Source organism: Neoarius graeffei, chromosome 26 (genome assembly GCF_027579695.1).
Source record: "Neoarius graeffei isolate fNeoGra1 chromosome 26, fNeoGra1.pri, whole genome shotgun sequence".
Classification (NCBI taxonomy): domain Eukaryota; kingdom Metazoa; phylum Chordata; class Actinopteri; order Siluriformes; family Ariidae; genus Neoarius; species Neoarius graeffei.
In genome coordinates this window covers 12,109,130-12,131,275 of record NC_083594.1, presented here as the reverse complement: position 1 = coordinate 12,131,275, position 22,146 = coordinate 12,109,130, and the positions used below count along the sequence as shown (strand labels likewise).

Here is a 22,146-nt window from a genome sequence, read left to right as displayed (position 1 = left end):
CATTTTTTCCAAGTGTTTGCTTAAACTGTTTTTGAGAGCTTTTATTTAGTGGTGTTTGGTGAAATAATTTCCCTTAAAATTTAAAATAACGGGAAAATAAGAAACAATCAAAAAGTAATATTTCAAAGCCGTTTATTAATTCTTCGTACTGCACAAACTAGCCCCATCCTTTTGGCTACGAGCGGAGCCAGCTGATAGATCAGACTTTTGCCATAGCCGGTCGGCAAAACAGCGAAAACGTCCTTCTTGAAAAGGAATGAGCGGAGAGCCTCTTCCTGCTCATGGTTCAACGAAAACTCCAAGTCTAATTCTTCTAAAACTGATTCCAAAGCGGAGTCAAACGCGCGCTGTTCACTAGCCGTAGCCATCTTTCCTGTTGTGCTTTCTCCAGCGTCGCGCAGCCTTGTCGTCACTCCTGCAAAAGCCCGCCCAAAGAATCCAAACAAAAACCTTGCGTTGTGATTGGCAGGCACGATTTGATGCCCGGGGTGTTTTTGTTTATATGGTGCGAGGCTAGACCCACTCGCTAGGCAAAAAATATTTTTGGCCGCTAGGCGGGTGGGTCTAGTTTACTAGGCTAATCTTCAACAGCATTCGACTCCTCTAGATCTACTTCACTGCATCTTTTCCAGGTCTTCTTTGGCCTTCCACGGTTTCTTCAACCATCAACTTCTAATCTACCAGAACGTCAAGGACGTAGGAGCTCATCTGGCCTGCCAGCAAAACAACCATGACGACCAAAACATCAAACAGAACTGAAATGTGACAATGTGAGAGAGGACCAACCTCCACCACAAACTGTTTACAACAGGAAACTCAACAAAAGACTAAATTTTGTTCCCTGAGAGAAGATCGACCCAAAACATCGATCAGAACTGAAATCGGGTGAGAACTGTGAAAGGAGATACAATTCTAACGAGAAGTCCCAAAATTTATGTTGACCTAATTAGCAGTTCATTAGCAAAAATGACAATACAATGACCAAGTGCTGTACAGAAGGTCTAGTTCTTTCAAACAAAACGATTAGAACTGAAATCCATTGAGAACTGAGAGAGAAGATACGATTTAGCTGAAAGTTTTAAATTGTTTACAACAGGAAAAGCAACAAAACAACCAAGTTTTGTTCCTCAAGAGATCTACCCAAAACAAACATGGATCAGAACTGGAATCGGATGAGAAATGAGATAGGAGATACAATTCTAGTGAGAGGCCTGGAAAAATTTGTTAATTTGGCCTAATTAGTAACTTGTTAGCAAAAAATTTGACAACACAACCACTAAGTTTTGTGTGGAGTAAGGAGTTCTTTCAAATAAAACAACCGGAATGGGAACGTGTGGAGAACTGATGGAGGAGATACGATTTAACTGAATTGTGGATGACGGACACCACAGCGACAGCCCATCAGCCTTATGGCCAGATGAGCTAATAAACTCTTCCAAGTGCCTTATCATCTTTTCTTCTTCTGATGTGACCAAACCATCTCGGTCTCTTCATATAATAATAATAAAGTTCAATTTATAGAGCGCCTTTCAAAAAACCCAAGGACGCTTTACAATTATAGACAAAGAAAAAATAACAATAAAAAAAATAAATAAATAAATAATAAAAAGTCCACCAAGTAGGGGTCAAGATTCAATTCCCGTGGTGTAGCAGCCACAGTCCCACCAAAAGGCGCATGAAAATGAGTCCCACATCTCCAGCACCGCCGCCGTGATGCCGTAAGCAACATCACTCGAACACCACGCCGTGGATCCACAAAGCGAGCACAGAAGCTCCGCCACGCAGAGCGCTGGTGTGTCCCAAACCGCCTGCACAGCCGCCGCGACGCCACCGAGCAACATCGCTTGGAACATCACGCCGAGCATTACAGTGCAGAGCGCTGGACAACCACGAATGTTAAATGAGCAACGAGCTCACTGCAGTCCACAGCTGGGAGCGCAGGCATCACCCACAGCGAACCAAGGCCTGGAGGGAACCAACGCCCAAACTGGGTCCGGAGCTACACCACAACCCGCGGACAAAACACTCAAACATCAAACTACACAAACACAGAAAAAAATTAAATAAATAAAATGAAAATTGAAAAAGAAAGAAAATGAAAATAAAATTAAAAAAGCTCTGGTGAGAAGCGGCAGCCAGAATGCGCACGACATACTCTCAACCGGAAACGGGAAAAAAAAAAAAAAAAAAAAAAAAAAACACACGTCCCGTCCTGTCCCGTCATTCCTGGTGGAAGCTCGCCTTCATCATCAATATTTTATCTAGCTGTGTCACACCGCATCAAGCTGCTACCTCTTCACGACTTATCCCATCTCGGAGCCGTACTCCTGCCATACATCATAACATTCTTCTATCTGCTCTGCGTAATACTTGCTCTAGTCTCTGATTTAGTGCTCAGGTTTCTGATGCATAGATCAGAACTGGTCTTATACACGCGGTATACAGTGCGTCATTCCTCTTATTTTCAGTTGTATGCCCTTATTTGGACATACCACAACAGGGGTTTTTTTGTGGGTTTTTTTTTTTTGGAAGCACAACCCCCCCCCCGCACAATATCCCCTGCTACAATATATTGCAAACAGAATTGCAATATGCGTATTACTGTCCTATAACAAAGCCTTCTGCCAAGTTTCGTGAAATCCCTACAAAAATTGCGAAAGGAGTTGATTTCAGAAGGTGAGAACTCTTTCTGGGGCAGACGGACTTTGCCACGACATAATCCCCCCCCCCCCCCCCCCCCCCCCTTTGGGCCTTTCAGCCAGCGGGGGATAAACTTTATCCTACACAAGAGTGCACTTAAAACAGGATGTGTTCAGTACCTTGTAGCTCAAGACATTTCTGCTTGCCGGTGTTTGCGAGCTCCTGTGCCTCCAGTAGCTCACGATGCAACTGGTGGATGACCTGCTCCGTGTCTCCAGGCTCAAGGTTGGCCCTCTGCAGCTCATCTATACACACACACGAAAAAACTGCAATGTTAGCAGAATATCACTGATAGGGCAATTATGAAAGTGAAGGTACTCGTGCAAAACATTTGAATATGTGCCAACAGGACTGTATTTAAAGAATCTGATCTTAACTAGTACTCAAGCAATGAAATCAAAGGGTTGTCAACTGGCAGCTTATGGTCTGGATGTATTTCAGCTGACCAAACGGTACCGGGAACACATAGTTCTGCAATTCCAGATTTCTAAACACAGACCAACTTCTTTTCTGGAGCATCTACTGTGGTCAACGATGCCTTTCTATAAATTATTTAGCTGAAGGCAGCTCATCAGACCAGAGAACAGCTACAGGGCCAGTCATTATTAGTGTAAACTACTTTCAATTAAATTTTTTTCAATTTCTATACTGCCTACATGGCTTATTTGAAATAAAAGTTGATGACCAAAAAAAAGACAAATCGGCATTTACTCTCCTCAAATTGAATATCGATGCGTTACATTTGTTCAGAGTCCATGATGCGAATCAAGTGATGACTTCTTTATAGCCATGAACAACACCTCACTAATGGTTAAGCATTAAAAGTTAAATGTTTTTACCACTTGCTCATGGTCATTATTTCTCCCGAGCAAGTTTTATGTATCTGGACCCAGAAATAAACGTAGTGAGCAAAACAACTCTGAAGTCACACTTCGCCAAATCCGTCTGCCCACAACATTTCTTGCCAAGCACAAACTGCTAACACAGACATAGTGAGCGAGTGCCGACTATCTAATTTAGCACACTGCGTAAATTCAGATCGCTCATCCACAAGCTCCTCCCCTTACCATGGCGAAGACTAGATCTTCACTGCACCTACGGTAATGCGTTCTAAATTTTCCTCAACTTGGCAGTGAAATTCAAATCTGTTCTTTAAGTTAACACATCCTGACACTGCATATTTCTCCATTACATGGATAACATGGTGCGTTATGTGGAGAACTGCACCGTTGGCAGTCCAAACCCACTGAATGACAGCTCCAGGAGCAGGCTTCAAGCTCAAGTGCTTGCGGCTACGCTGACGAGACATCATCGCCACTTCTCTCGCTTTTCCGACTCGTTTCCCCACGGAGAGGCCCTTCCTTGTGATCGGCACGTGCTCGAGAAATGACGGGCTTTGGCAAAAACCTCAGCTCCGTCCATAAACCAGTGGATATCGCTTGTCTCGGTACAGATGTGAACACTGATGTCAGACTCCAATTTTAGCTCAAAGTGATTGGACTTTACGTCAGATGCCTGTCAAATGAGGTTTTGAGGTTTTTACAAGGCTTGAGCAAGTTCTCAAGCTGAGAGATGATGCAAGAAACACTCCCCTCCTCTGATCTTCTGCCATAGACTTAATGAGACGGCAGGATGTGAGCCATCGTTTATAAGCGTAATCACTGGCTTCATCTTAATTGCACAGGAGTACTGCTTAGATAACATCATATAAAGCGTAGCCTGAAAGGCATTATGAGATTGGAATGACTCTGCGTTACTGCTATGAAGCTTGACTGAATGTATGGAGACAAAAACATCCCTTTTCACTGGAAAAACACTCAAACGCTTTTAGATACATCATGAAATACCATGACAAAGCAATAAAACCTAACAGAGCATGTTGATTAATCAAGCAGCGTTACTAGAGATTTATTTATTTAAATCATTTTTTCCATTTACAGCTACGTGCTGTTGAATATCAGGGGAACAAATTCTAATCAGCAATGACGAGACTCCCTGCATATACTACCTGCATGTTCAAAGTAACTACGGGGGGGTGGGGGGTGGATACAACTTAATCCAAATCATACACAAACGTTATTCAGAAAACAATGAGAAGATACCAAATCTATTCTAAAATCACTTTAAAAAGGCAGTCTGAATGAAACACTGTCCAATTAGATGAAGGACGACACTGAAAGAAGGCTGAGAGTTTGGCTCAAAAAATAGGCCAGTAGTCCTGTTAGCTCATTTCTATTCACTTGTGCTACAAAAGCACTTTAACACATGCCAGGAAAAGGAGCACAACAGAAATGTAGGCTCTGTGTAATCCCCGACCACTCAAGTACTCACTCACTACTGGACTCGCATTCATTCCTTAACTTGGCTTTGATCAAATGGTTCACTTGATCCACTCACTTTTGGTGACTCCTTGCTTCCTGAACAGCCACACAGGACTTCTGCCTGGAAAGCTTTCACACTCGCGCTGCCATTTAGCTCATTTGGAGCATTTTGGTTACAAGTGCTGACAGCGTACCCGCTCTTATTGCAAATATCACCTTATTTTGCCGTTATTTCCATTCAAGGATCATCAACCTTGTATGCATGCTAGAGCTAAAAATAAACACCAAGGGTGAGGCACGCAAAGATTCAAAACAAAAAATATTTGTAAAGTGCTCATAGCGAAAGAGAGAGTGAGTTCTGAGTGCTAAATACACAATGTGTATTTACATATGAACAGGCATCAAGAGATACTAATATAAGGTTCTCAAGAAATGAGTCTTTGGAACTGATGAGTCGATTCACGATATTTAAAAAAAAAAAAAAAAAAAAAACACCGCAGCAGCATTCATTTCCCTATCAACTTGAATTATTTGTTAAAAAAAAAAAAGCCACATTTATTTTCCCCATTATCAACTTCAATTATTTTTGTTAAATTAAAAAAGCAGCATTTATTTTCCTGTTATCAACTTAAATTAAAAGTTAAATAAAAAAAATAAAAACCCCACACCTTTGTTTCACTTTCTTAATAACCAACAATAATTTAGCCACATTTGTAAAGGTTGGAGTAAAATGTAATAACCTAGTAACTAGAATTTTACTTTTATTAAAAAGACTCTTAGGGGGCGGCACGGTGGTGTAGTGGTTAGCGCTGTCGCCTCACAGCAAGAAGGTCCGGGTTCGAGCCCTGTGGCCAGCGAGGGCCTTTCTGTGCGGAGTTTGCATGTTCTCCCCATGGGTTTCCTCTGGGTGCTCCGGTTTCCCCCACAGTCCAAAGACATCAGGTTAGGTTAACTGGTGACTCTAAATTGACCATAGGTGTGAATGCGAGTGTGAATGGTTGTCTGTGTCTATGTGTCAGCCCTGTGATGACCTGGCGACTTGTCCAGGGTGTACCCCGCCTTTCGCCCGTAGTCAGCTGGGATAGGCTCCAGCTTGCCTGCGACCCTGTAGAAGGATAAAGCGGCTACAGATAATGAGATGAGATGAGAAAAAGACTCTTAAATAGGCCTTTTCTTAATAAAACTTTGACTACCTCCATTTGCTTCTTTTGTCTTTAGAATTCTGTAAAAAGATTGCTCCAATTTCTTGTTAAATCCATTTGTACAAACCACACATTTGTGCAGCAGCTATTTCCCATTTTAGATCATTAGACCACAGCATTCGAGCTGTGCTACTTCCACCTACGGTGAAGTCATGCCTGTTCCTGCTGCTGTATGCAATTGTGCCTTCTGCTGTATGCAATTGTGCCTTCTGCTGTCTCAACAATGCAATTACAGCTCGGAAAAATTAATTACACAGCCTGACTGTGATCACGATTCATTTATTTTGGTTAAAATGGTCAAATTGGCATCGCGATTTATTGTCACATGATATACCGTTACATGCTTAGTGAGGGTGTTTTCAAACCCGAGTCCACATCCAAGACAGATTTAAAGTCATTTGTTGGAGAGACTCAGTTTTACTGTGTGATGCTAATTTTGGGACGCATCAAACAGCTAGATTACACTGCTAAATTTTATTAAATGTGTAGATTCTCAAATGAGAAACTGCTCCTGTGTGCTCGGCCTGTCACACAAATCAAACACAATCACAAGACCAAGTACAATCCATAGATGCACAGCTCAATGTATTTTACTCAAAGAAGAAAAAAAAAAAATCAGATTGATTACCAATTGTAAAACATGATCTTGAACCTTTTTTTTCCCCCTTTATACAGGGGTGAGGGGGTGAGGAGGAGAAAAAGACTCGAGGCTTATTTGTCCTCGAGAAACCTTTGGGTTGAAGCCGCCCGCAAAAACAATTCCGAGCTTTAAGGAGTTGTGGTCATTAGCATTTGAATACATTCTTTCCTCAAGTATATCACGAAGCATTCCGTCTCCTTTCCTGACTACAACCACCCTTTCCCAGCAATCAGGAAACTTCAAACAAGTAGCAACACAAGTCAAACCAATCGCATGGGTCTGCGCGCAGTAAACCAAGATTACAAAAATTAACCCCACTAAACCCTCCCCCTCATGATTTGTGAAATACTGGCTCAATCCCAAACTCCTGCTGCACATACATCAGGCTTTTCATGTTTGTACTGAGCTTCACGTGCAGTTATGAGCTTAGCATGCTGCGTCACATCGCACTCCTACTGCTCTGCCTGCCATTGTGTCCGTCACCAAGTTCAGGAACACAATGAGGCTCTGAAAGGCCACTTCCTCCTCTGCACCTCCCAGCGTGTTAACCAGAGCCTGTGCCTTTTATCAAACTCCCATTAAAGGAAATGAGCTCACTGAACAGATGAGTGCCATATTGAAGTGACAGGAAAAAGTGGTGATCTCAACACAGGCTTATCATCTGCAAAACATTTCGGATGGCCACAAGCTTTTTTCCGACCTGCCAAAAATAGTTCGGAGTTTATGAACAGAAACTATAAGATCAATGACACCATTTCTGAAACATGAGCGAGTTTTAAAAGACGGTCCAGACGGGGACATTTTGAACGACTCGGAATATGAGCAATCATTTATTTGCTGTTATGATGACATCTTCTGGAAAGGACATGAAAGCAACGAGCACCATTTCAGGGCTAAAAATTAACTTCAGTGCTTGGTCGCCACTTGGGCCAGGATCTCTGAATTCTTAGTGGCCCAGGCCAAAATAAAGTGGCCCTTAAATTTCTTTTAGTTGAACACACAAAAAAAAATTAAAACCATTTTTACTTGAATAACACCCCATGGTGTTTAACGTATGCCCCCAGAAATGGATTATTAGCATTAATTCGTTATACTACATTTTTCTACATTATTCAAACATTACACTACCATACATGACAGTCATTTAACTGGCGTTTTTATTCAAAGTGTCAAACAATAAGTGCATGCAGCCAAGAGAATCCAAGAGTGACCCGTGCTGAAGTGTAAACAAACAGCCTACAAATACCATCCAATATCTGGAATGATCAGAGGAGTTAAGCTGAAGCTTGGACAAATACATAGACGAGGAGTTATTCAAGTACGGTATGTTTGCTTCCGAAGTTTGACAGCATTTGCGTCTGCATTAAAATGGTCAGCCTCTGCTTCTCTGACCGAGCTTTTGCTTCTTGAGCCTATAGACCCTTTTCAGTCACGTGACCTTCGTAAATGCGACCGCCATTTTGGACATGTAGTGGACTTCGGCTCGAATCAGTTTGAATGCGAGGAAGGCGACAAACGAAAAACATAAAAGAAAAAGGAGCGAGATGCAGAAAACACCTTCACTATCCAGTGACGTAGGGCATTTACAGGGCGAGCAGAGGGAGAGGTATTTGCAAAAATTGAGGTTAGCAGGCTTAGAGAACGACGTTTACCTGCTTCCACCAGGATTGTTCACTGACGTACGGAAGTACACGAAGCCCTCGTCTTTACCTGACTTCGGCCCACATGATCTGTATACCCATGTCGTTAAAAACCCATCGCCATACACATACACGCCAACGTCCGAGGTTCCGGAGCGTGCTCCGGCTTGCTCCAGGAGTGCTCCGGCCGAGGTTACGGAGCGCGCTCCGGCTTGCTCCGGAGCAAGCTGGAGCGCGCTGCTCAATTTGAGGGCAACCTCGGCCGGAGTGTGCTCCGGAACCTCGGCTGGAGCACTCCGGGAGCAAGCCGGCGCGCGCTGCTTAATTTGAGGGGAACCTCGGCCCGAGCACTCCGGGAGCAAGCCGGCGCCCACTGCTTAATTTGAGGGAGAGCAAGCCGGAGCACTCCGGGAGCAAGCCGGCACGCGCTGCTTAATTTGAGGGAGAGCAAGCCGGAGCGCGCTCCGGAACCTCGGACGTCGGCTCCGGCAGCTATTTATACTGGATCCGGTGTAAATAGCTGCCGGATCATAAGTACAGTAAACTAGTAAATACAGTAAAGGAAAAACTTGAGACTGAAAGGTTAACAGTCATCCAAATGACTGAACATAAACATTGCTACAGTATCATACTAGCTATGTTGACATTAGCTAGTCAACAATAGCTACTACAGAAGAACAAAGAGGTTACAATGGGTTATTTTAACCTATTTGGTTACACACTTGCCTTTTCTGGCTAATTTTATTCATCTTGCCTCCAACAAAGTGGTCACTACACAAGCGCTGGTATGCCGAGGGCTGCCAATCTGTTAATGGCCGCTATCCATCTTCTCCGTCGGGATCCGATAAAATGATAACCCTTGCCTTGTTTGTTGATGGTTACTACATCCAGGTGCACAACAATATAGTGGCATGATGGAAGTCTTGCTGAAAGTAAAAACTTTCTTTGCTGCCGTTCCTCAATGTTGGCTGTGGTAAACTACTGGTAGTACACGTCCAAAATGGCGGCCGCGTTTGTCGTGACGTCACGTGAAAAGGGTCCATACAAGAGACATCACGGTACAGTCGGCTGGTCGAGTCCTATTAGACTAGAGCTCAGTGCTTATGGTCAATATGGTTATAGTTATGGTTCTGGTATTTGGCAGACGCTTTTGTCCAAAGCAACTTACAATATATAAAACACTACAATAATACAAATCGCTCTACTCTGACATAGCCTACTTTCCAGATGATAGCTGCTGCCGGACTTCACCCCGCCTTTTTTTTTGGCGCTCTGGCCAGGCTCAACCTTTAAGCAGACAAACTTGCCTTCTCTTTTACAGTTTTATTACTGTATAGATAACTGTACACCTCTGTGCTTTTGTAGCTCCTTAGCTCCTCATCATCAACACCTTCACGAAGTATAAAATAACTGACACTGTAAATGGAGCTGATGTCGGGCCACGTCATCTTTGATCTTACCTACCTAGCCAGTTGGCGTAAATGACAAACGTGAACTCAGTGAAACGGAAGAAAGATCCCAGCTTCCACTATGACGCAGCAATGAATCATGGGAAAGGTCAGAGTTCGGTAAGGTTCTGGATATCGTGACGCGATCTGAAAACTCACCGACGACTTTGAATTTTGCAATTGAGAACTAAACTTTTACTCGAATTCATGAACTTGGAGTTGAGGAAAGGAAAGGAAAGGAAAGCAAAGAAAGAAAGGTTCTCCAAGGAAGGAATATTTTATTTAATTTTTATTGCAATTTTTTTTTTTCGTATTTCTGAAATCGTCGTTGCTCTTCGGGTGATCAAACCTCAACTTTTAGTGGCCCTGGTCAGTTTTTAATCGCCACTAGCGACCATGCGAGCACCAAGTTTCAACCCTGCCATTTATGGACAGAAAAGTCACTCCTTCATGGTCCTATTGAAACAGGTTTGCATTGTCTTATTTATATGACAGCATGCATATAAAAATATAAAGTGTTTAAAAAAAAATGATGACATAAGGTCATGGGTGTAAAAACCATTCTAATTTCTTTCTAAAAATCTCTCATGGGACACAATTTTCAACACTTTCACTGCTTGGGTCGTGATGTAGAATTAACCATTTCACAGATTTAACTCGGTAGTTCATACTCCATTACAGCAACTGATTTTTGGCTAAACACACACACACACACACACCCTTTTGAACCCCTTATCAGCAAGCCATTCATCATCCTGCATTCTCCATGACAGTTGATTTACATCTTGGTTGCTCCGATTACACTTGCTAACTTCTGAATTACTACGATAATTTTTTTTTGGGGGGGGGGGGGGGTGTGCTCTGAAGCTGATACCTACCTTTACTAGATTCCGCATCATGTAACAGCGACACCTAGTGTTCAAACCAGGAAGTACTTTTTTTGGTTTTCAAGAATAACACTATCCAGATTAAAAAACAAAAGAACATGTGGACTGTTTGAAAAGTGGTGGCAGGCTGTAGTTTGGACACTCCTGGACTCCAGGGTTGCCAAAAAAAAAAGGGACAATGATAACCTGAGATTTAATGCTGAAAATAGGGCTTAATAATGTATAACTGTCCCAATCAAGCGCCATCTAGCGTCAGCTGTTATGAGGGAAAAAATGATTGCAATAAATAAATCATGATGGTCCTAAGCAACCAGAACACACATACCAGTGTACAAGAATGCATGAGCTAAATAAGTCTGGTAGATCTTTTTAAGGTAACTGGACAACAGGTGGACACTGTACAACACTTGTCCAGCTCAGCCTGACTGTGTAGAGCAGAGACAGACCGGTGTTAAATTCCTCTGCAGCAGCACAGATCCATGGATACAGAGACTGACACAGGGACGAGAGGAACGCGGATCCTTTTATGCACCGAATAGAAAACAGCCTCGTCATCCTGGAGCTGGAAGAATGTCAAATCTCCAGGCGCGACAGATGCATCTGAAATGACTGCAAAGAAGCCTGGTTGAACTCCAGACAGCTCCAGTTCAGGGGGAGGATGTTTTAAGTGGAGGCTTTTCAGTCCCAGGTGGGGAAAACAACTGATGGAGAACTGAGATCAGTGCAAGGGTGGGGTTTAAATTCTCAAGTCCCAGGAGAGCTCTCACTGGCAACCAAACTCAAACACTAACAAGCACTTAACACAAGCTTAGAAACCTCACTTCCCCCCCCCCCAGTCATGCCTATTTGCTCATAAGTTTTGACAACCTCCTTAAATCATAATCAAATTCAGTACAAATTTTTATTGTGTGAACAATAAAATTTGGGTCAAACAAACAGGGAGGCAAAAGTGTGGAGAAACTGCACAGAGCCTAATCTAGGAATTTGAAAATAGGGGACAGATCCCTCACTAGTTGTAGAAACAGGGGACAGAAAATATTAACATAGGTAAAAATATCCCTCATTTGTTCCAGTTAGTGGGGACAGAAAAATAAGTAATACATTGGTAGATATTTTCAAGAGTACATCTATAAACAAAACACTTTTATTAATCTTTACTTTTAGAATATCATTAACACAATACTAAATTGAACTTTCAACAAGAAAAATTAAACAAATTACTCAAAACCCCCCCCCAAAAAACTAGCAATCATGTAGAATGTATAAGATTACCAGGACTACAAAAATGCAGAAAAATAGGCTTTACTTATCCAAATGCACCTGTTGGTTCAAAAGTTAAAGTGCATAGAACCTCACAGCACAACATGAAGTTACCTTAAAATATAATATAAATGCCTCAGCTTTCATGTAAGAAAAAAAAAAAACTATTAATACTAGTACTGTGTGCAGGAAGTCTCTCCTGAAGACTAAATTAAACAATAATTATAAACTAAAAATAAATGGCTCAGGCTTCATAGAAGAAAAAAAAAACAATTTGAACAGAATCTCACAGTATGATGCTGAAGCTGCCTAAACAATGGAAAATAAAATACCATTTTGGCAAAAATGTTGGCATCCATTAATTTCTTGTATTAAGTAAAAAAAAATAAAGTGCACACAGTCCTTCACTGTAAACATAACACACTTTCAGTAACAGAATTTAAGCCTACAGAAACACTGACTCGCACATCATGCAATGTTGCCAGATACTGCTGACGTTTTCCAGTCCAAATATGTTCAAAACCCGCCAAAATGCACTTAAAATCGCCCAATCTGGCAACACTGCGCGCATGCTGCTTCTCTTGAACGTATACACGGAAGTAAGGCGGAAGGTAGTTTGTCGACGTCACCGCAAGACGATGCCAACGATTGGATATAATAGTTCACAAAACTGTTTTACCCGCTAAATAAACCATTCGGAATACTTCGGTCCTTTCCGATGGGTGTGTAAACAACGCTATATTTACCGCAGTGCTTGCTAGCGGCTGCTGACAAATTGATACGCACAAGATTCAGTAAAACGTGACTACACGCTCTCTACTTATAAATGCACGACAAAATGAATAGATACGCGATATCACTCTCGCGCCCAAAAAGTGGATGTGCGACAGACAGATAAAAAATGCGTATTACGCGCCCTAGATTAGGCTCTGCTGCATCACGTTTTCATTCTACATGTGAATAAATAATGACAATCGAGTTAAATGAAAACCAGGTGCCATGAAAAAGTTGTGAAACAAATTTGACCCTTGTTTCCTTAAATCCTGAATGTACGTGAAGTATCTCGTCCCCCCAGGGCCATTCCTGCCCAACTGTGCTCGACCTGGTTTACATTCCTGAGGTGCCACCACTGCGTGAAGGGAAAAGTGCAACAGCTGCAGAGATCAGACAGGAAGCAAATGCTCTGTCCAGGAGAACTCTTTACACAGAATAAACTCCGAATATGAGAAGAACCCAAGCCTACTGATCAACAACACCTTCAAATAGCTTTGTTTTTAACTCCAGCAGCTCAGAGTGGTCAAGACCATATATAGCTGCAAGGAGTCATGTCACACCGATCAAAGTCGAACAGTTATACTGCATTCCACTGCACTGACCTCAACCAGGATGGAATAATCCAAAATATGGACTAAATACAGTACATAACTAGTTAGGCTTTAACATGTTCATATACAAACTGAAATGAGGAGATAAACATTAATGTACAAGCAAGAAAGTACCTTTAATCAGGGCAACCCTGTTTTGTGGTTCATTCAGCTCCTGTTCATCCATTTGTCCGTCTAAGAGAAAAAAAAAGGAGATAAAAATATTTTAGATTGTGTAAACACAGCACAAGCGTCATAAAGGTATAAATTCCAAACAGAAGAAAGAATCAGTCAATAAAAAGGGGGAAAAAAATCTAACAGCAGCAATCAATCAATAATTCCAAAAAATGCCCAACAAAATTATACCTGAAGTATCGTCACTGCTTTTGTCCTTGCTGGGGCTCAGCGTGTCTGACATATCAGACTCTTTAGCATCCATCTGATTTTCTGTGGGCAGGATGGAAGACACCACTTAGATGGAAAAGGGGTGGAGACAGAAACCAACAAGTTCAAACAGTCCAAAGCAGCAACCTCAAACAACTCTTCCGAATGGTTACAGCCTTATCTTCAACAGCTATATAAAAATAAATATCATTGCTTATGTTCAATGCCAGATTAGCTCCAAAAATGTTTCCTTGCAAGAACAGACACCTCTATTGGTTGGCCACTCAAACTCCTGAGAGTTATTCACCACACATGGTCAGACATCCAAGCTGAGCTTTCAGAGCGGGGGGGTCGGGGGGGGGGGAGATACTGTTGCATTCTAAAATAGTTTGAGCTTTTGTTTAGGGATCGGTCCGGATCGCCTCTGAGTCATGACTGAAAACCGATTTGGACAATGACTTGTGCTGGGGCAGCAGGAGATGACAGAACAGGCTTTTATACAAAGAGCAAAAACGCGTCCCACACAGAAAGTGTAAAGATATTTCCGTTATAGTTATCAGTCACGGATGTTTCAACATCAATTACTCATGTGTGTTTCACACTAACTCTTTGCTGAGAAGAAAGAAAAGCAATGATCTCAAAAATACCACATGGTGGTCAAGTGTATAGTGATTTTTGGCTGCCGATACACTTCATGTAAAAATTCATAATGTGTGCTTCTAATCCCAGGAAATAAAAGGGCAGTTTCCAGACCAGTGGAAAAGCCACAACCACAAACAAACCTGGGATCTTTCATTCCGATGTATGTACAGAGATGTAGGTGTATTTTTTTTTTATCTATCTAATATATATTATTTAGACACACAATTATTCCCCAAAATTGAGTCATACATGAGCTGATAGCCTATGAAGTGCATAGCACAGAGTTGGCTATACACCATGTACAACCCCGATTCCAAAAAAGTTGGGACAACGTACAAATTGTACATAAAAACAGAATGCAATAATTTACAAATCTCAAAAACTGATATTGTATTCACAATAGAACATAGACAACATATCAAATGTCCAAAGTGAGACATTTTGAGATTTCATGCCAAATATTGGCTCATTTGAAATTTCATGACAGCAACACATCTCAAAAAAGTTGGGACGGGGCAATAAGAGGCTGGAAAAGTTAAAGGTACAAAAAAGGAACAGCTGGAGGACCAAATTGCAACTCATTAGGTCAATTGGCAATAGGTCATTAACATGACTGGGTATAAAAAGAGCATCTTGGAGTGGCAGCGGCTCTTGGAAGTAAAGATGGGAAGAGGATCACCAATCCCCCTAATTCTGCGCCAACAAATAGTGGAGCAATATCAGAAAGGAGTTCGACAGTGTAAAATTGCAAAGAGTTTGAACATATCATCTACAGTGCATAATATCATCAAAAGATTCAGAGAATCTGGAAGAATCTCTGTGCGCAAGGGTCAAGGCCAGAAAACCATACCGGGTGCCCGTGATCTTCGGGCCCTTAGACGGCACTGCATCACATACAGGCATGCTTCTGTACTGGAAATCTCAAAATGGGCTCAGGAATATTTCCAGAGAACATTATCTGTGAACACAATTCACCGTGCCATCCGCCGTTGCCAGCTAAAACTCTATAGTTCAAAGAAGAAGACGTATCTAAACATGATCCAGAAGCGCAGACGTCTTCTCTGGGCCAAGGCTCATTTAAAATGGACTGTGGCAAAGTGGAAGACTGTTCTGTGGTCAGACGAATCAAAATTTGAAGTTCTTTATGGAAATCAGGGACGCCGTGTCATTCGGACTAAAGAGGAGAAGGACGACCCAAGTTGTTATCAGCGCTCAGTTCAGAAACCTGCATCTCTGATGGTATGGGGTTGCATTAGTGCGTGTGGCATGGGCAGCTTACACATCTGGAAAGACACCATCAATGCTGAAAGGTATATCCAGGTTCTAGAGCAACATATGCTCCCGTCCAGACGACGTCTCTTTCAGGGAAGACCTTGCATTTTCCAACATGACAATGCCAAACCACATACTGCATCAATTACAGCATCATGGCTGCGTAGAAGAAGGGTCCGGGTACTGAACTGGCCAGCCTGCAGTCCAGATCTTTCACCCATAGAAAACATTTGGCGCATCATAAAACGGAAGATACGACAAAAAAGACCTAAGACAATTGAGCAACTAGAATCCTACATTAGACAAGAATGGGTTAACATTCCTATCCCTAAACTTGAGCAACTTGTCTCCTCAGTCCCCAGACGTTTACAGACTGTTGTAAAGAGAAAAGGGGATGTCTCACAATGGTAAACATGGCCTTGTCCCAACTTTTTTGAGATGTGTTGTTGTCATGAAATTTAAAATCACCTAATTTTTCTCTTTAAATGATACATTTTCTCAGTTTAAACATTTGATGTGTCATCTATGTTCTATTCTGAATAAAATAGGGAATTTTGAAACTTCCACATCATTGCATTCCGTTTTTATTTACAATTTGTACTTTGTCCCAACTTTTTTGGAATCGGGGTTGTATGACAAGATTGAGTGGAATAACTGTTTCATTCTATCTACATTCACTCAATTTTGAGAAACGGAGCTTTTTTTTTTGCAAATTTGATAAAATTAAAAACTTTATCCAAAATGTCCGACAAAATTAATTTGAATTGAATTTATTTATTTAGAACATGTATAAAAAAATGTATGTAACTATTTGTACATACAAAAGAAAGAAAACGAGAAATAAAAAAAATTAATAAAATAACAGAGCTAAGACATTACAAAACACCGCACATTGTTCGAAAAAGGAGTGGGAAGAAGTACAATACTTTAATTTCCCACCTCTTTTTAACTACCCCGAAATCCAAAGTACATTAATACACCTATAAAAATACATACCATATATACACTTCATGAATATGTATATAAATATATAATTACAAAAATATATATGTGCTATATACCATATATACACTTCATAAATATCTATACAAATATATAATTACAAAAATAAATATCTACTACATACCTATCCCTGTAAATATGAATATATAAAATATCCCCATAAATAAATATATACCATATACCAAGTTAGTTCTAATATAACTAACTTAAAAAAAAAAAAAAATCATTTCTGCTTAGAATGAAAAACAGCGCAATGACCGTAGAAGTTTGTAAAAAATGGAGAAGGGGAGGGGAAAAAAAAAAAAAGGACACTCTTACCATCAAATACTTTTATTCCATATTTTATTGTTTTGTTTTTTTGGGTTTTCTTCAGTTTTTTTTTTAGTGGTTGGCAAACCAACTTAAAGGGGCATTACTACGACCAACTGAACTGGAGTGTGGAATAGGAGATATTTGGGAGGGGGGGACCAAAAATAATAATAATAATAAATAAAACCCTTTTCTTTTAGCCATTTCTGTTTCTTTTAAATACTTGATAATTTTTGGGGTTTTGTTTTTGAGTCGAGTTTTTATTTCGTCCTCGGTTCATTCAGCAACACGCCGCCATTTTGTTTTTCTGTACTCACGGTATAGGAGTTGATATCCTAGTAGTAGTCGCCAATCAGAGCACCCGATTGCTCATATCCAGTGAATGTGGATAGAGTATTTAAAAAAATAAATAAATAATTATATTCCTTGAGGATCTTAACCTATTCCCTGTGGCTCCAAGTTTTAAACAGCAGCAATGGCTTTAAAAACAGCAGTTTTCACAGACAGATCGGCCTGGATAAGGTTTGTGAACGCTCTGACTGAAAGCCTTCACCCGAAGACTATTGAAAAACCAACCAAGTCCTTTATCTCATTCATCGTTAAGCATTTTAATGCAAAATAATCTCCACATGAACCTGATCAGTGAGGAACTTGTAACAAACATGATGCATTCCAACACACCTTTGAGTTTCTCAGGACTGGTGAAACTGTTGTCATCTGTTTGGTTGTTCTGAAGATGTGCATCTATAACCTCTGAAATATGAAACTGCATTTCATTCATTTGCACTTTCAACAAGGCTGTGACTCAATCAACTCGGTCAAATTACAAGCGCAATTTTGGGCAGGGATTTCTTCAAAACGCCTCGTCTTACCGTCAAAGTTGGACAGTTTGTGGATGGAAGAATCCACCGCTCCTTTCAGCTGCTTCACGGCTATTTAGAGAAGAGAGACATGTGTGACCATGTGTTGAAACCGTGCAACTGACTTGAGTGACGGTCAGCAACAGCGTCAGCTAACAGCTTCGGCTGTAACAATCCATCAGTTGCAGCAAATAATACAAAATGTACAAACAGCTATAAAACGCCAAATATGTGGGACGTAGCATGTTAAAAGCAATGCTTGTTGCATCTTGAGGACATGCATGTGAGAGGGAAAAACCCACAGTAAAAGGGAAACCAAAGTCGGTGAGAAGTGAGATGGTTACAGGTGACATGCAAGGCCAGTTTATTGCGCAGTCCATGTAAAGGACAGAAAGGAATTTCAGCGCTGAGGGAACATACGAATCGCATGGAGGGACTAATATTTATTTAAAAAAAAAAAAAACCCACACACATTTTAATTTCAAAGATACAGAAGTTTGAGCTGACTAAAGTCTTATACTGTATCGCTTCCAGCATTTTATTTTGAGTAATAATAGTTTAAAAAAAAAAAGTACACAGTATAATCAATTTCACAGGCCTGGAGTTGGAAAATCTGCATGACAGAACGCTCTTGTACGTCACTGTGCATGCTGTAGTACACTACACAAATATTCTTCCAGTCTCGTGCATAGACTTGCAAAGACGAGAGCAACTGTGGGTTACACATGACCTGGCTGTTCATGCATACCGATCTAAGCATTTGTTCATTCGAGAAATTGAACATTTCATCTAAATCAGGGCTTTGAACCGGTTCAAGGAACGAAAACGAAAACCGGGAACTTTTTCTATTTCACATGGAACAGAAACGAAACCAGAAACTTTATTATTTTTTATGTTCCAGAACAGAAACGCTTATTAAAAATAATGGTAACCGGTTAATACCGGTTTTTATTTCGTTCCTCAAAGTTTCCGTAGCCTACAAATAAAAAAAAGTAATTCTCCTCCTGCGCAAGTTTCTATGACCCGCTGGGGTTCACTTCCTGTGTGACGTTCGCTGACTGAATGGAGAGAGCGGGAGGGTGGACTACTATCACGTCTCCACATCTTAAATAAGAGGTAAATATTGCAGTCTATCGTTATTCAAAAACGTCAATTTCAAACACGATATCAATATATTTGTCCACGTTAATGAGAGGCTCGCGAACATTAAATGACGTTAACCTCTGTTAGCCTATCAATGCATAGGGCCTGACTAGACTTTGGTAACACACTAAACGAATTATCTTTCATTTTTGGCACTTTTTCTGTTTGTGTAGATGGGAAGACATACTGAGAATCCAAATCGCCAACATTTGAAATAATAATTATGAATTATTTCTTGTCTTATTTAATGAAGGTTGTAATAGAATTAGCCTACATTTGGCTTAAGCTAGATGAGACAGAGACATAATTTTATAGCCATTTGTTAAACAGCTGACAGGGAACGTAATTAACCGTTCCGGGAACGAATTTTTTTTGTTCTAACCGGTTCGGGAACGTCTATTTAATGGTGGAACCCAAAACCGGAAACGTTAAAATTCCGTTTCTGTTCGGAACGAACCAATAGGAAAAAAATTCTGGTTCAAAGCCCTGCTCTAAATATCACTTCGATCAGTGACATGAAACTACATTTAAAAAAAAAAAAAAGCCACATTACTTATATACAAACCACTCAAACAGCATGACTAAGTCTTAGGCTAAATCATACGAAACACTGCAGACGTGCTGCGGAGAGAGAGCACAGAACCAGGTCATAAATTTACTTCTTAACTAAAGAACAACTTCTCCCCAGTGACTCTGAAGTCCATTAGTAAGACTTTTCATTAGCGCGGCTGTAGAAGGCAGTGGAAAGAATGCTGTGTACTCACGCTGGCACTCAATGAACTGTTGGATTAAAGTGCAGTCCCCTCCACTCTTTAAAAGAAAGTGGTCTAACAAAGAAAGGAAAACCCACTATTAAATAATAATACTGATTTTGAATTGAGAATGCCCCTACGTTAAATCAAGGGGTGTTTTGTGGTGGTTTGAATTTATTAAAGGAGTACGCCACCCCCAGGTGAAATTGAGTCAGTCCCGGCAGTCCCTAGAGTTGGATGAGTGAGCCAAAGCGTTTTGTAGCCGACCCAGCCATTGCCCTGATCTAGAAACGCCCCGGTTAGCTTAGCGTAGTCGCTGTAATCCGGCGTGTCCAGCTAGCATGTCGTTGCAAAAGTGAATCAAATAACTCAAGATTTTTTTTATAATTATTTCTCATGACCTGTACATTCACATCGAGTACACATATCAATGCAAATTAACACGAAGGGATTTACTAGACCAATTTATATATGGAACTATTTTCGGCCACAGCACAGGCAAAGCACCGCTGCAGGCGCAAAGACACCACGCAGCACCTGAAAACCCTCAACTTCCGTCAATACACCAGCGTGACTACTAAGTTCTCTGGTACTAGCAGTGTTGCCAGATACTGCTGACGTTTTCCAGCCCAAAATATGTTCAAAACCCACCAAAATGCACTTGAAACCGCCCAACTGGGCGGGAAACCACCCAATCTGGCAACACTGGCTACTAGGGCTGACACTGACAGGTGCTGCGTGGTGTCTTTGCGCCTGCAGCGGTGCTTTGCCTGTGCTGTGGCCGAAAATAGTTCCAGATATAAATTGGTCTAGTAAACCCCTTCGTGTTAATTTGCATTGATGTGTACTCGATGTGAATGTACAGGTCATGAGAAATAATTATAAAAAATCTTGAGTTATTTGATTCACTTTTGCAACGACAGTGCTAGCTGGACACGCCGGATTACAGCGACTATGCTAAGCTAAAGCTAACCGGGGCGTTTCTAGATCAGGACAATGGCTGGGTCGGCAACAAAACGCTTTGGCTCACTCATCCAACTCTAGGGACTGCAGGGACTGACTCAATTTCACCTGGGGGTGGCGTACTCCTTTAAAATTAATAATAATAATAATAATAATAATAAAAAAAGCCAGCTCTAAAACATAGGACATGACACGGAACGAGACAGATGCACAAGGGCTGGACACAGACACACAAACAAGAAGCTACAAATGCCAATAAAATGGCAACCTAACCTTCCTTTACATGCTCAACATCAAAACACACACCCTTAACTCAGGACGTGCTCGTAGCATTGAAACAAATCACCTTTGGAAATATTATAGTAATAATTGCTTGCACTTGAGGAAGCGTGGCTCTGTTTAAAAGCCGAAGAATCATTAAATCTCTGCTCACTTGTAAAATCCTCTCAAGGCATGATAAACTCTCATCATATCTACCTATATTACTTACACACACACACACACACACACACACACACACACACACACACACACACACACACACACACACTCGTGAAATTAGAGATCAACAACTAATATTTTGAAATTATGTACTGAACCATTTAAATCAAACTGAGTCTTACATTTATAATGCCCTTTAAAATCTCATGTTGAACATTCAGGAGGGGGAAAAAAAAAAGATAAACACAAACCACAGCTACATTGAATGAACACGGAATTATTATTAATGGTTTATTTATAACAGCCTGGGTTAGCCTTTATGGTGATGATACACGGGGCAACTTTTTGGGCAATGTTGCCGAGCAATGTTGCTGGGCAATTGCGTTTTGACTCTTTTCTATTGAGATTGGGCAACATTGCTTCTTTCTGAATGGTTTTGATAATCTCTGGCAACTTTTTGAGATAAGCCAATCAGAACGCGAGTATCGAGTCATGTGACCTCCGGTGAGGTTCGGATCAGAAATTTCAAACAAATATGGCGGCCGCTCAGTGTCAGTGGAGTGAAGAGATGGAGAGACTCCTCATCTGTTTTTACACCGGTAAGTTATTTGAATATTCTATATGGAGGAATTTACCTCACCAAAGCTCTAAAAAACAACAGACAGCTTGATTAAATGGTCACAGCAAAAATTAAGACATCGATTTTTTTTTTAGCTAACTGTAAACTGCTGTTGCTAACTGTTGTTGCCCTGAAAAGTTGCCCTGTGTCTCACCTAGTTGCCCGTTGCCAGCAACTTTGCTCGGCAACATTGCCCAAAAAGTTGCCCCGTGTATCATCACCATTAGAGTTAGGACAGAGGTAAGAGGTCATCGTATCTTCTCCCCTGAGCTCTTCCATCATTCAATTTATTTATTT

At 41.0% G+C, this 22,146-nt stretch overlaps 1 protein-coding gene across 13 annotated transcripts in view; it reads right to left on the bottom strand.

Moving 5' to 3' along the window:
* slmapa (sarcolemma associated protein a) overlaps nt 1–22,146 on the bottom strand; it is a 168,120-nt gene that overhangs the window by 14,871 nt on the left and 131,103 nt on the right. For 7 of the 13 annotated variants that reach the window (XM_060910069.1, XM_060910071.1, XM_060910070.1 and 4 more), the window contains 6 exons: nt 19,839–19,901; nt 17,944–18,003; nt 17,753–17,824; nt 13,829–13,933; nt 13,598–13,657; nt 2,820–2,945 (listed from right to left, as the gene is read on the bottom strand). In XM_060910069.1, the coding sequence (XP_060766052.1) occupies nt 2,820–2,945; nt 13,598–13,657; nt 13,829–13,933; nt 17,753–17,824; nt 17,944–18,003; nt 19,839–19,901 (486 nt within the window). The remainder of the gene's footprint in view (nt 1–2,819; nt 2,946–13,597; nt 13,658–13,828; nt 13,934–17,752; nt 17,825–17,943; nt 18,004–19,838; nt 19,902–22,146) is intronic. The other 6 variants (XM_060910074.1, XM_060910075.1, XM_060910081.1 and 3 more) reach the window with 3 other exon arrangements.